The sequence below is a fragment of the Aulonocara sp. 'chitande type north' Nkhata Bay genome, linkage group LG14, assembly GCF_057382095.1.
Source record: "Aulonocara sp. 'chitande type north' Nkhata Bay isolate Kocher_YH1m ecotype deep benthic linkage group LG14, A_spYH_male_GT1.1, whole genome shotgun sequence".
Taxonomy (NCBI): Eukaryota; Metazoa; Chordata; class Actinopteri; order Cichliformes; family Cichlidae; genus Aulonocara; species Aulonocara sp. 'chitande type north' Nkhata Bay.
Genome location: NC_141357.1, coordinates 11,848,855 through 11,863,078, shown reverse-complemented (window position 1 = coordinate 11,863,078; position 14,224 = coordinate 11,848,855). Strand labels below are relative to the sequence as shown.

Sequence of the window (14,224 nt, the reverse complement as noted above, 5' to 3'; positions counted from 1 at the left end):
AACCTGATTACTTCCAGCTGTGCTCTCCTTCTGTCTCTCATTCCCTCGTTATCCCTCAGTGTATTTAAGCCCTGTGTTTCTCTTTGTCAGTGTCGTAGTCCCCCTCACGGCTGTGTTTCCTTGTGTGTCAGTTTATCCATGTCCCAGTTTAATTTACCATGCCATTCTGCAATAAAGCAGCTTTTTGAATTTAATTTTGTTGTTGTGAGTTTTGCGTTTGGGTCCTTCTCCTGCCTGTACACAGCTGAAACATGACAATTTACGTTTACCCTTAGCCAGCAGTTTTAAATTTTCCTCAATGTCACCTTCTCCGGCCCCTGGAAGATAATTGACCATGGTTGCTGGTGTCTCTAACTTCTAATGTCTCAGAACAGAATCGCCAATTAAAGAAGTATAAAAGTTACGTTTCCTCAGTTAGAATACACAATTTAATCAATTGGTAATGGAGTAATGCTTAGTTAAAAAGCTGAGTTAAATAAATGTGTGGTGAATAATTGTTTAAATTATGTATCTTCAGTTGCTGCAACTCTGTTATTAGTACATTCAAATGATGATGAATTACCATCACCAACTGGTAGAATATGGAGATGAAGCTCATCAGCTATTATTTGAAATAAAAACTCACAAAGTTTTGATTTTAAACAGAAAAAAAGAATCACTGCTTAGCCTTCAATGTTTTTAGGTTTTTACTTCCCATCTCTGCTGATATCAGATATCTGATGTCCACAAAATAATAATATAAAAAGAACATCTGACATCAAGTCAGTATCTGATTGGTGCTCTTATAAAAACCTTTCCCAAATATTAAAAAACCAAAAGTAGTCATTGCTTTCAGGCGACAGAGAGGGGCGCTCAGGCCACTGGAATCTGGAGGTGAGGAGGATGAGGGGGTGCTTGCTTTATATTTCTGGGAGTTGCCATCAATGAGGTCCTTAAATGGACAACGAATGGTGCTCCTATTATAAAACAGGCACAACAGGGACTTTATTTCCTCAGAATACTGAAGAAGCCCCACCTGTCTGCAAATCTATTAGAGCATTTCTACTCTCAATATAAAGCATCCTGCTCAGCAGCAGACAGCGAAACTCTCTAGAGGGTGATAAAAACTGCTCAGGACTTCACTGGCCAGCCTCTGCCGCCTCTGGAGGACATCCACTGGTCTCTTCCCTCTGCCCCCCTCTAGGCAAACGGCACAGGTTACTGAATTCACCCACTGTACCGACTTCCACAGTCGCTAGAGGCCGGGGATGAAGCCTGCCTATTTGCCTGACGCGCTGTCAACTTTACGCAATAATGCGAGAGGTGGAATTGTTTGTTTGTTTATTAAAGTGCTTTGAGAGTTTACGGAGTAATGTCATCGGCTCCTGATTCAGACTCTTACAACGTCACAGGCTCTAATGTAACAAGGCGAAACATGTTGTGCAGCGGTCAACAAAAAGTACGGCTACCCAGCCCTCCGCTCTGTCAAAATCAAAACCAGTGAATGACAGACTGACAACGCCCATTTATGTCACCGCTAGCACCCACGTGACTCCCATAACAACCAAACAAATAAAAACCCAGTGATCATCAAAATTACAGGCTGTAATCAGCTGATCTGTTGCTCTTTGTGGATGCACACAACTGAATTCAACAAGATGTAAGCAGATATTTCATAAGCTGTCCTAACTGTTTTTCATCTCTATACACTGACAGTACACTGTTTATGGTGTCTTTAGATTAGACAATATACAGTTGGAATTCAAGGAATGAACGTCAGCATCATCAGCTTAATGTCATGGTCGGACGGTCCTGCTTGTGTGTGTGTCTCCCTCTCCTCCCCTCCCCCCCTACTCCAGGTCTGGCCACGCCTCCGGGAGAGAATGGCCGACCCCTGACCGGGAAGCGTCTCCGCTCGGCTGCCAACACACCACCCAGCTGCTGCTAATCTTTCCTCGCTTGGGCTGAGGTATTTACCAGACGGCAGTCGACGCTGGATTGTACTTGAAGCTTGGTAGTTTAGTGTGCTCGCAATTCTGTGACTTAGCATAGTCAGGCTAGCCTTCTCATCAGATGTTGTTGTTGCTCGTCCATCAGGTGGAGAAGTACAGAGCGGAGAAAAGGGCTCGCTGGTTTTATCACTCGGGAGGAGAAACACACACGGAAGGAGCACACACGGATTTTCACTGAAGAGTAGTGATTAGTGGTGGGCAGATCGATCCAAATATCGATTATATCGATACCAAGTTGGCATCGGTATCGAATCAATACTAGGCTGGTGAGATCGATTCTTTACTTTTAAGTTCCGCTCTTGTTTGTAATGCTGTGCTTTTAGCAAAGGTCGCTGGACTTGCTGCTCCTGTGTCAGCGCAGAGCAGACGCACTTTGCTCCCTCTTCCCCCTCTTGTGTTGACATGTTGCGCTGTCACTTGACGTGACTTAGACAAGTTGGGGGTTGTTAAGTTGTTTACATATTATTTATATTTTTATCAGCTGTTATTGTTGTTGAGAATTTTAATTGTAAATTTTGTATTATAGTTTCCCAGCAGTACTTGTTTTGATTTGTTTACTGGTTTGCACAATTTATTGTAAATTTTTTATTAAAAAAATAAAAATAAAATGAGTAAACCGCCACGGCAGACCTGATGGCTTTTTCATGCTTCACAGCATGATTTATTCTTACAATAATCACATGGCTGCTGTAACAGTACATTCTGCTCCAGCTCTCCTGCTGCCAGCTGTACACATCACAATCAACAACAACACAGAACACAGCACAGGTTTTAAGCCGGCGAGGCATGATTGTAGATGCCGTGCAAGTGAGTCCATCTCAGAACATACCCCGCCATATACCCCCTTTGCCCCTGAGACAGAGCCTAACCTACTCGCCCCCTCCGCGAGCAGGCGAGGGAATCGGCCCGGACCATCGGCGCCCCAGGTAGCCACCCATGTGGCAAACAGCAGCGGGGCAGCAGGCATGGAAGTGAGCCGGGGCTCACAGGCAGCTGAGCAGGTGGTCGGCGCGCAGTACCACGCAGCGTGCCGGCCTCTGTTGGAAGAGAGGCTGGACCGGACAGCACGCTGCCCTCGGATGTGGCAGGACCCCCCCGCACCTCCGTCTCCAGCTTGGCAGGTCCCGCCAGCCTCCAGCTCACCCCGAACCGGTCCTTCCCGTGCGCTGTCCACCGTTACAATAATCACACGATTTCTCTAACAGTACATTAGTACAACGGCTGCAGCTCGCCAGCTGTACACATCACTAACAACAATACAAGCAGAGCACAGGTTTTAAGCCAGCCAGGCGTGATTATAGACGCGGTACAGGTGAGTCCATCTCACCTGCAGTGGCATCGCAGAGCAGCCACAATAAGAAAGCATTTTCTATTTAATTATAAACTTTATCCTAATTATGTCCTGGGTTTTAACTATTTAATAATAAAAAATGAACCATCACAAAAAACACTTAAGGTTATAAAAATTAATTGAGACTTAGCAATTCAATGACGTATCCACCTTATTTATTGAAAAGTATCGGTATCGGCATTGATATCGGCAATACTGGCCCGCATTTACTTGGTATCGGATTGATACCAAAATATGCAGTATCGCACACCACTGGTAGTGATGTGCGGATCGATCCTGAAATATCAATTCCTCCGATACCAGTAATTTATGTTCTATAATCGATTCTCACATTAAAATATCGATATTTTAGTAATTTAGAGTAAATTTGTAGTTTATCATTAACAGGAACACAGTGGAAAGAAACTATAACATTCGGATTGTCTACATTCAGAGGAACTACTTCCTCTTCCGCCTTTCATAGTCATGTGCAAAATATGGCTGTATAAATGTCTCGCAGCCCCTTGGCGTGCGCACTCACAACAATGGCTGAGCGTAATTGTGCAGACGTATTTTACCTCCACAAACAGCTGAGACGTGGTTTGCGATACATGTGGCAAAAAAAGTGCTCCAAGAGTGAGGTGTTGTGGCCATACTAGGGAGGCATTCAAAAGGGCTGTTGGGGGGTGATAAATACATTTTACAGGGTTTATTGATCGGATAAAATACGTTAAATGTCACCATTATTATTGGCCGGCCCGGAAACAGCGGGGGTGTCCAAATTCAGAGGCTGCTTCCACCTGAGGACCCGACCTTGGCGGTCTAAAGAAAGTAGTAGGGTAGTACGTCACGAGCTCCCTCGGTGGAGTGAAACTCTGCCGTCTGCTCCTGGCTATCTAATATATAACCGGGCACTGACGTAAACTCTTCTGTTTAATTATTGTTTGATGTTTATTCAGCTGTGTGAAAACCCTGAAGGAACCCTCCCGAGGGATTAATGAAGTTAAATTTAATTTAATCTAATCTAATAACTTTAATCTCAGCCAAACCGATTTAGTCACGAACAAATAAAACACTGAAAAAGCCAAACAATAACATTTTGAAGTTATCAAAGTGACTTATATATCATGTTTAACCCGAGTAGTGAAAGACCGTATCAGTATCATCGATACCACCCTGAATATTACTTGGTATCGGATCGGAAAGGAAATCAGTGGTATCGCACATCACTAACTCATGTGCACCACCTTCGGGAATTGGGAGAAAATCACCTTTGGACAATTGCCCTTCTTTGTTTAAGACTGTATTTGAGCACTGTAAATAAACGCACTGTCTGCTTTGTATCCAGAGTTCTGCGCTTGAGTCCATGCTTTCCATTAGCCGTGACACTTAAATTCAAATTCAGTTCTGCTACAGTTAATATAACCCTTTGACCACGAGGACCTTTTGAGGTCTAATCAGGACATTTTCACACGCATCTTAGTAAATAAGTTACCGTGTTCTGGAGTTGATATAGAAGCCCTCATAACAATTATTGTTATTAGATTGGACAAAATCCAAGATAAATTAAAGCTTATCCATGAAATTCTTGATGTCTGCTGTACAATCATTCGATCCTCGAAAAAGAAATGTGCAAACAAATCATAAAAGGTCGCAAATTATCATGACGTTCATGTCTGTGATAAGTGTATGCAGCTTTCTGATGTTTTTGTGTTTTTTCTGTTTAATTTGATTTCCTTTAATTTGTTGATTTACGCTACCGGTGATGTGTGGGCCACTATTCTGGCTCTGATCCGGCTTCATGGCTTCAAGAGCTTCTGGCTGTGAAGGCTGCCTCATGGGTCCGTGCTCAGAATGGTAGAAACCATGATAATAGCTGATAAAGTGTGTTTATTTTAACAATATGCCATGGCTACGATCAGCTGTTTTTCCACATGCTTTCTTGTAATAACTGTGTTTTTAGCACTGTGTGTGACAGAGTGTGTTGAAGCTGGAAAAGTCCTGTTGGGTTACAGCATCAAAAGAGAAACTCTGGGGCTCTGAGGGTTTGGTTTACTGACTTCATACTAGGGCTGGGAGATATGGCATGAAATCTATATCGTGATATAATTTGAAGCACGTGTGGTAACGATATATATATCCCGATATATTATTTTCTTCTGTATAACGTATTTTCCACACTATAAGGCACACTTAAAATCCTTTAATTTTCTCAAAAATCGAGTGTGCCTTATGTATGAATTCTGGTTGTGCTTACTGACCTGGAACCGATTTGGGCGTGCAGAAATCTGTTCAAAAATGTTTTGATGGATTGTCAGAGCATTACGGCTGCCGTAGTGAGGAGCTTCGCGGAGTAATCTGGGTCCAAAACTCCGTCCCTTCAGGTCCCAAAGTCAAACGAACATTGAGAGTTAAAAATGGTCTAAATTCTTTCATCTTTAATAAAATCATCAGCGTTGTTGCTTTACCAGGTGTAACAATTAAGTTTAACAACCAGGCATCCATGAAAACAGAAGTTATTAAATTTAACGGAGTTAGAAGTTAACAGGAAGTTAGCTTGCTAGTTTCCACCTAAACATGACACACTATGTTCTGACTGAGAGATTAAAACATACAGCTCTGCTACCACTTCTGACATAAATGAAGACAGAAAACTAAACATCAGTGGCGTTCGCAGGGTTACTGAAGTTGGACTACCTGGTATATAATGTTGTGCTACGTGATTGCTAGCGACACAGCTATGTTAGCATAACATTAGCACAGTGAAGCTGGATGATGAACGCCAACTTTTTTTCTACTCGATAAAAGTTAACGTGAGGGATTCTGGTGGTTAGGGACAAATGCAATCGCAAAGCAGGATGCTATACACGGGGCAAACGTCAGTCAGGAGAACAACTGAGATTATTCATCCACAATACAAGGTAGTTATTAATGTACTGCAACAATATGGGAATAGAACAGCTACGAGAGAATTCAACATTAATGAATCAATGTTACGGAGGTGAAGCAGAGTTTTTGGCTTTCCCAATATTTCAAAAGTGCTTCATCTCTTTGCTATGACTGTCTCCCGGCTTAATTTGCAGATGATAACGGTTGTAGCCGCTGTGACGCTTTCGACCAAAACAGGCGCAGCTTGATGACATCATCAATATGCGCTATGGCAATACAGCGGTATAGTCAAAATCTCTACCGTTGGCCAAATTTATATTGTTTGTATCTTATATCGTTTATATCGCCCACCTCTACTTCATACTGCTTTAAATTTAGTGTTGTGCCATAAAATCCATCCTGATTTAATTACTTTTTAATTTCATGTTTTTGGTTTCTGATTTTTGTGTTTATTGTAAACTGGTATTTGGTAATTGTAACAAATTAGGGTTTTTCATGCAGTGCATAAAAAACTTCGTGGAAAACACAGTGACTTTTTCTAACACCGCACTGTGTTGCTGTTATGTGGCTGTTGCTTCCTCTCTGCTCACTGACGTTAATTGATATTAACTGCGCTGGTGAGCAGCAGCTGGTAGATGCACTTGATTGCTTCGGCTGGCTGCTGAAGCCTCGCCCACCTGACTGTCCCAGCCCTCAGAACTGTGTTTTTTTCCACAGCTGTCTGCAGAGCACAAGTGGACATCTCTGTCTTCGGCTGGACCTTTTACTGCGACTGTTTTAGAAACGAGCGCGTTTACGTCACAAACAGCAGGAGGAAAGTATTTGCTGGACCAACGTCAGTGTTTTAAGAGGTAGGAATTTATTCCATGTGTTTTATGAAGGTTAAGATGACGCATCAGAATCTTTGATCGAAATTAGCCTTCTTCATAGATCGTAGTGTCTCCACATGGTGGGTCTTTTCCATTTTATTCCCCGTCAGAGTAATATCTGGAAAAAAAAGAGAGATTTTATTTGCCCACACAACAACAAAAATATCTTTCAAAGTTTTTTTCAAGTTATAATGTTTCCATTTATATCTTTAAGGATGATTGCTTTTCTTTGTTTTTATTCTGATATTTTGAAAATGACCTCAGGTTAAGTCTTTCAGATATATCTTAATCACTTTATGTTGTATTCAGGCTGGCTATATTTTAATGAAAGTTACGTGTCAGTATAACGATCATGTTCAAATTAAATCTCTGATTTAGCTGTGAATAGGTACAAAGATGGTGTTCTGTGGTCTACGCAGTGTCCAGATGGAACCAGGTAAAACATCACTTAATAAATACAATTTCATAGGAGATTGGGGGGGGGGGACGGCTGTAGCTCAGGAGGTAGAGCAGGTTGCTTACCAATTTGGAGGTTCGACCCCCGTCTGTTGCAGTCTGCATGCCAAATATCCTTGGGCCATGTACCAACCCCAAGTTGCTTTCTGATGCATCTATTGGCGCATGATTGCCTGTGCACTTCCATAGAAAGAGTATAGAAAAAAGTGCTTGTGCAAATGGGTGAATGAGACAAGTTGTGTAAAGTGCTTTGAGATAGAGTAGAAAAGTGCTGTATAAGAACCAGTCCATTTAACTGGTTTGACCAAGTTAAGATGTGTTGTAAATTTGGATGTTTCTGTTTGACTGTCAGTTCCTCTGAAGAGCATTGAGGTGGAGCTGGAGGTGAGGGACCATGTGGCTACAGTGGTATCCACTCTGAACTATGAGAACAAGGAGGACAAACCATTAGAGGCTGTTTTTGTCTTCCCTCTGCCTGGAGATGCTGCTGTCTGTCATTTCAGTGCTCAGATTGGACAGATGCAGATTGTAGCTGAGGTGAAGGAGAAACAGAAGGTGAGCTGGACAGTAAATATAACCTGATTATAAGTGAGCTTCAAAATAAACACAGTGAATGTCACTGACATGTGTCACCTGTGCTTCAGGCTCGTGAGGAGTATGATGATGCTCTGAGCTCCGGTCAGCAGGTCTGCCTATTGGCAGAGAGTGATGAGAGTCCAGATATATTCTCTCTGTGTGTGGGCAGCCTGCCTCCAGGAGAGAGCGCCTCCATCAGGTTGGAGTACGTCACTGAGCTGGCTGTGCAGGCTGATGATGGTCTGAGGTTCTGTCTGCCTGCTGTGCTCAACCCTCGATACCAACCTCAGGGTAGGACAACTGTAGCTTTTCTTTTGATCCTGCTTGCCTTTTGTGTTGTTCTCTGTCAAGATAACCTTTGTTGCCACTGATTTTCAGTCCACCTCTTGTGTAAATTCGTATGCCTCGAACCCTTTTTCCCTTTTATAAGAATGGCTTCTTGATAGCCACCCTCCTTTTGAGAGCGTTTCTGATGAAGCTTCAATGAACAGTAAATGGATCAACTAAAGACCCAGATCCATCCCTCGGGTCCTGTTAGCTGTTCGCTGGATCTTTTTCCTATTTCTTAAGGACATGACTTTCAAATCATTATGTGCTGTAGATAGTTTGTTAGGCCTGGCACTTCTTCACCTGTCTAGTTTCCACAATGTTTTAAGGACACACTGCACAGCTTACCCAGATATGTCAAGTTTTTATCTAATAGCACTTTGGCAATCATCTTATTGGTGCCAAAATATTATTTTATAAATGTCAAAGTGTTATTTTTTTACTTTTTCATGGTTTCAGCTAAAGAAATGGGAACAACTGATGTGTACTTGCAACAGGCTGCCTAAAGATACAGTTTAAAATTGTGTCCACTTTGCTAAGTTGTCTGTTATGTGTAGACACAACACTGGTTCCTCCCTTGAGTTGGGTGCCCATGAAAAAGGCACCTAACATAATATGTACACAAGCTTTTATTACTGCACCTTCTCATACCTGGGTTTACGTCCCCCTTATGTAAATGTGTATATGAGGGAGATTTACAGAGAACATTAAAAGTCAACATCCAAATATATGGCCCTGCAGATGATACTTAGCTTTATCTATTGTTGAAGCCAGATGGCAAACAACAATTGAACTAAATTATGCTGAAAAACTAGTTCATGCATTTATTACTGCAGCGAGAGTACTGACTGGGCCTAGAAAAAGAGAACATATTTATCCCATACTGGCTTCTCCTAATTGGTTCACTGTCAAATCCAGAATCAAATTTATAATTCTTTTACTCTCATGTGACTTTTGTTTCACTGTGATTTGGTACTATACAAATAAAACTGAAGTGAAATGTATTAAAATCAAATAACAATAGAAAGAAAACCAGAACATGAGGTTCAATTAATTTTTCTGTGAACCTTTAAGTTGATACTGTAACAAAAGATTTACTTCTAATCAGTCTGATACTGTGTACAGGTAGTGCAGGTGCAGGTTTCCAGGTAACTTCTGTTCCAGCCTCTCTGGAGCCCTACAGTCTGTCTTTTTCTGCCCGAGTGTCCTCTCCTCGTCCAATCTCTAAAGTAGAGTCCAACTGTTCCCTGGACCCTCTGCAGTACCTCAACACCGATCAAACCCAGGCCACGGTAGGTAGAGTGCTGATGTGTGGTTGTTACTTCTTACTGATGAATAAATATGAATGTGTTTGTGGTGTTCAGGTCAAGCTGGCTGCAGGACACAAGTTTGACAGAGATGTTGAACTGCTGATTTATTACAAAGACGCCCACCAGCCCACTGCTGTGGTGGAGGCAGGACAGGCCTCTGCTGAGCCGGGTGAGTGAAAGTTTTTAGTTTGCAAATACACATTTCATTATCCTTACTTTTTAACAAACAGTTTATGTGTTGGAATAAAAAGCATTTATGTAATTTTCTTTTTCTGTCTCTCATTTTCAGGCTCTCTGATGGGTGATCCAGTGGTGATGGTGAGTCTGTACCCTGAGTTCCCCCAGTCTGTGATGTCTTCAATGGCTCCATGTGGAGAGTTTGTGTTCTTAGTGGATCGATCTGGAAGTATGGGATTTAGGAACCACGGATTTCCTCGCCAGACTCGCATCCACGGTGCCAAGGTATTCATAATAAGTTTACTCTGAAATCTTTAATTTCATGATGTGCCTCTCACACAGTGGCCTCACCATCTATTCCCTCTTCCCTTAAGGACACTCTACTGTTGCTGTTGAAGAGTTTACCAATTGGCTGCTATTTCAACATTTACAGTTTCGGGTCCAAATATGAACACATCTTCCCGTGAGTCTCTGCCTCACATCAGTCAGCCCAACAAAAGTCTGTTTTTGATACGAAGTACATGTACTTGTGTATTGGTGTTTGTGTAATGACAGTAAGAGTGTGGAGTACAGCCAGAAGACCATGGAGGAGGCTCTGAAGAAAATAAAGAAGATGAAGGCTAATCTTGGAGGAACAAAGATCCTGAAGCCCCTCAAATATATTTACAGCCAGGCCTGCATTCCCAATCAGCCCAGACAGGTAACACAGACATATACACTGACATTACACTGACTATTAATGCACTTTTTTTTAAACGCCCAGCTTGAACAGTTATACAAAGTTAGTGTAGTGTCCAGGAAACAGTTCTGCTCTTTTGTTTGCTTGTTTATTGTGTATTACCATGAAAGTATTTTTGTTTTTGAAACTTAACTCAGCTCTCAGAACTAGTTGTGTGTTTCTGGGTCTGATGTTATGTCCTTATGTGCCAACTCTCCTCTCCAGCTGTTTGTCTTTACTGATGGACAGGTGGGAAACACCAAAGAAGTGATCGATCTGGTGAAGAAGAATTCAGATTCTCACAGGTGAAACTACAAAAAAACTGTTATATCTACACAATTACCAGAATGTCCAACATGTCCTCTGTGTACACAACAAAAGCTGTTGTATTGCAGGTGTTTCTCTTTTGGGATTGGGGAAGGGGCCAGCTCTGCTCTCATCAATGGGATGGCCAAGGAAGGAGGAGGTCACGCTCAGTTCATCACAGGGACTGACAGGATGCAACCAAAAGTAAGACAATAAGTCATAATAATTGTCATCATAAAAAGACAACATGTTATTATTAGGACAGAATGATTAAAAAAAAAAAACCCCATAAATGTATATATTTTTTTTCTAATTCTTGTTGTTGTCAGGTGATGCAGTCGCTACGATTTGCTCTGCAGCCAGCTGTGGTCGACATCTCAGTCACATGGGATTTACCAAAGGAAGTGTCTGTCACTGTCCTCTCTCCACCAATCACAACACTTTTCCAGGGTCAGAGGTCACTGATTTATGCCCAGCTCACTGGACAGGTAGGAGCAGCAGCCTCTCATTAGGGGTGCAACGATACTCGTATCGATATTGAACCGTTCGATACAGTGCTTTCGGTTCGGTAAGCATATGTATCGAACAATACAAAATTTTTAATTTATTTTATCAACTTTCCTTCTGACGATGCTGTCTGTGTTGAGCGCTCAGTGAATCTGCACTCGACTGCTCCGCCTAGGCTGCACTGTCGAGTGCAGATTCACTGAGCGCAGGGCAAGCTAGCCAGACAGAGGTTAAGCTCTCGTTGCAACATGGCAAATTGAACCTCCCCCACCCTCATTCAGATCTGGCGTTTGGAACTATTTTGGTTTTCATGTGAAGTATGACCCTGAAGACAGTATGTTGGATGTGCCAGGCAATGCTCAATTACATGGGTGGGAACTACTGCGTTAGCGCAGTTAGCTCGTTAACGTGTTGGCCGTCCAGCCCCACACACGGGGCGATCCGCGGTAGCTCGTTAACGGAGATTTGCCGTGTTGTGGCGTTAACTTCATTTCAGATTAACACTGACAACACTAGTGTGAACACAATGAATATGACTGCACATTTCCTTCCGACATCATCCTAGTGCAAAGACAAGTGGAAGCAGACAAAAACAAGCACGCACGCATGCTACAGACTTTACCAGAGTCATTTAGACAGCCGTTAGCACAGGATTCTCCTTATGGGACCTGATATCTTTAATATGCTGCTGAGAATATAGCCCAGAAGAAGCGGATAGTATAGCTTTTATTTTGGAAAGAGCCATTTCTCTGTAATAAACTCTCTTTTCCAAAGATGAGTGATTCCTCAATCAGATACAGGGCTCGCAATATCGCTAGCCCGACGTCCCGGGGCTAGCGATTTTCCCAGTCGGGCTACCAAAATCTATCTCTGCCCTGCCCGTCGGCCTATCGTAGGAAGGAAAAATATATGTCAATGCTTTTGCATTCTTTCGGAAATGTAGCTGGGTAATTATGTCATTGGCATCGGTGAGCCACTGTCAATATGTGACATATTGAAATCGCGTTTGAATTTGCGCTTGTTTTTTGCTTTCACTTTGCAATCGTGCGAACTGTGTATAGAGAGCGACAGTACTGATTGGTGAGTGATGATAATTTGCGCACCAATTCCTCTGACATTGTCTTATCAATCGTTAGCTTACTATGCAAACATGACAAGTGAAATCTCCTGCAGCAAGCTTAAACATGTGAGAGGTTGATCGCGCAGAGAATCGCTGACCGTTATGTGTGTGTGTGTGTGTAAAAGCAGCAGGATATATATTTTAGTTCTGCTGAGCCAAATAAGACAGGTCAGGGTGAAGAAGTGACAGCCAAAGAAAAGCTTACCACAAAACTGTAAAGTTATGACAAATCAGACTATAAGGCAAAAAGAAAGTGCAGCTTTATGGTTTCATGGACAAAAGAATTTCTGTGGCTGCAATATGACGAGCTAAATAACCAGGGCTGCACATAAGTGGTCCGCAGGTGCGCATTCGCTGTCAAAATAAAAAACGTGCACAAGATAAGAAGTTGCAATGCGTGTTTGCGTACATAAGATTTTCTGGAGGAGGACAGACGTTTGTTTAGAACTCTTAAAGATGTCGAAGAAGCTCCTTTAAGCAATTACTTTGGTGTTCTTCCACCTCCAATGAAATGTCAGGAGTCCGAACTACAAAAGAAGCACGTATTCTCGGAAAAGTAGTTGCAGGAGGTGAGCTGGCTTCAAACAAATGATGAACGCACAAAGAAGTGGTGCAGAATGTGCTGTGAAAATTTAATAAATGACAAATTAAAAAGGCATGAACATTTTTTTTTTTTTGTATCGAAAAAAATATCGAACCGTGACACCAAAGTATCGAACCGAACCGTGAATTTTGTGTATCGTTGCACCCCTACCTCTCATGTTGTTGTTTAGGTATTTGATGACAGTAATTAACGTGACTTCTAACACTGTAATTCTGTGTCAGAGCTCAGAGGCAGCAGAGGGCTGTGTGACGCTGAAGTACAGCCTGGCAGGTCATCCCTCTGAGAACCAGCTGCACTTCAGTCTCAGACCTGCAGAGGACACTGGGTAAATGAGTTCATATCTAGTGTCAGAATTAGATATGAAAACAGAATAAAGCATTATGCATATGTCAACGTGACTGCATTTGCTTTTAACTCAGAGCACAAGATCACCTAACTGCTACATGTATTTTTGTAGGATAAAGAAAAAAAGTTAATTTCATGTCAGATTTCTATGGAAGCCCGTTTCCGCCACTAAAAAAAAAAAAAAAAAAAAAGGATCCATAACTCAAAATTTCGAGTTATTTTCTCGAAATTTCGAGTTATTTTCTCGAAATTTTGAGTTAGCGCTGCCAATCAGTAATCTACGTGAATGACGTCATTTCCATGTTACCCGGAAGCTGAAGCCCTCAGCTACAAATGCTACAGCTAAGCTACCGGTATTACATCCAGTCGTGAATGCACAGATTGCTGAGTGTTTTCAGCCTGGCTTCACAAATGATGAAATCCCTGTGTTATTAGCTGAATCACATGGTGTTACTATCAGCAAACATACTTTAATTTGTTGGGATCCGTTTTTGAGTGCGCGGTCCTGCGCCATATGCTTCCGGGTAACAAGAAAGCGACCTCATTCACGTATATTTTTGATTGGCAGAGCTAACTCGAAATTTCGAGAAAATAACTCGAAATTTCGAGTTATGGATACTAGCTTTTTTTTTTTTTTTTTTAGTGGCGGAAACGGGCTTCCATAGATTTCTGTTCATTAATAAGTTGCATTAAATATAT

The 14,224-nt window shown here is 42.0% G+C and overlaps 1 protein-coding gene across 1 annotated transcript; it reads left to right on the top strand.

Annotated features, from left to right (window-relative positions):
- Nucleotides 1-1,383: 1,383 nt before the first annotated feature.
- Nucleotides 1,384-13,509, top strand: LOC147314185 (von Willebrand factor A domain-containing protein 5A-like). Its single transcript, XM_086260969.1, has 15 exons — nucleotides 1,384-1,639; nucleotides 1,839-5,178; nucleotides 6,928-7,061; nucleotides 7,458-7,515; nucleotides 7,888-8,090; nucleotides 8,180-8,402; nucleotides 9,564-9,730; nucleotides 9,803-9,917; nucleotides 10,038-10,210; nucleotides 10,300-10,388; nucleotides 10,481-10,625; nucleotides 10,869-10,948; nucleotides 11,039-11,153; nucleotides 11,279-11,437; nucleotides 13,402-13,509. Exons 4-15 carry the CDS (start codon nucleotides 7,476-7,478, stop codon nucleotides 13,507-13,509), a joined length of 1,617 nt encoding a protein of 538 aa, XP_086117095.1. The 5' UTR covers nucleotides 1,384-1,639; nucleotides 1,839-5,178; nucleotides 6,928-7,061; nucleotides 7,458-7,475.
- The last annotated feature ends 715 nt before the right edge of the window (nucleotides 13,510-14,224 follow it).

What these genes read in the sequence shown, in the direction of transcription:
- LOC147314185 (XM_086260969.1), top strand. Translation starts at nt 7,476, where the DNA reads ATGGTGTTCTGTGGTCTACGCAGTGTCCAGATGGAACCAG. An exon ending in AAGAATTCAGATTCTCACAG is followed by an intron (nt 10,949 to 11,038) that starts GTGAAACTACAA and finishes GTTGTATTGCAG; the next exon opens with GTGTTTCTCTTTTGGGATTG. An exon ending in CTGACAGGATGCAACCAAAA is followed by an intron (nt 11,154 to 11,278) that starts GTAAGACAATAA and finishes TGTTGTTGTCAG; the next exon opens with GTGATGCAGTCGCTACGATT.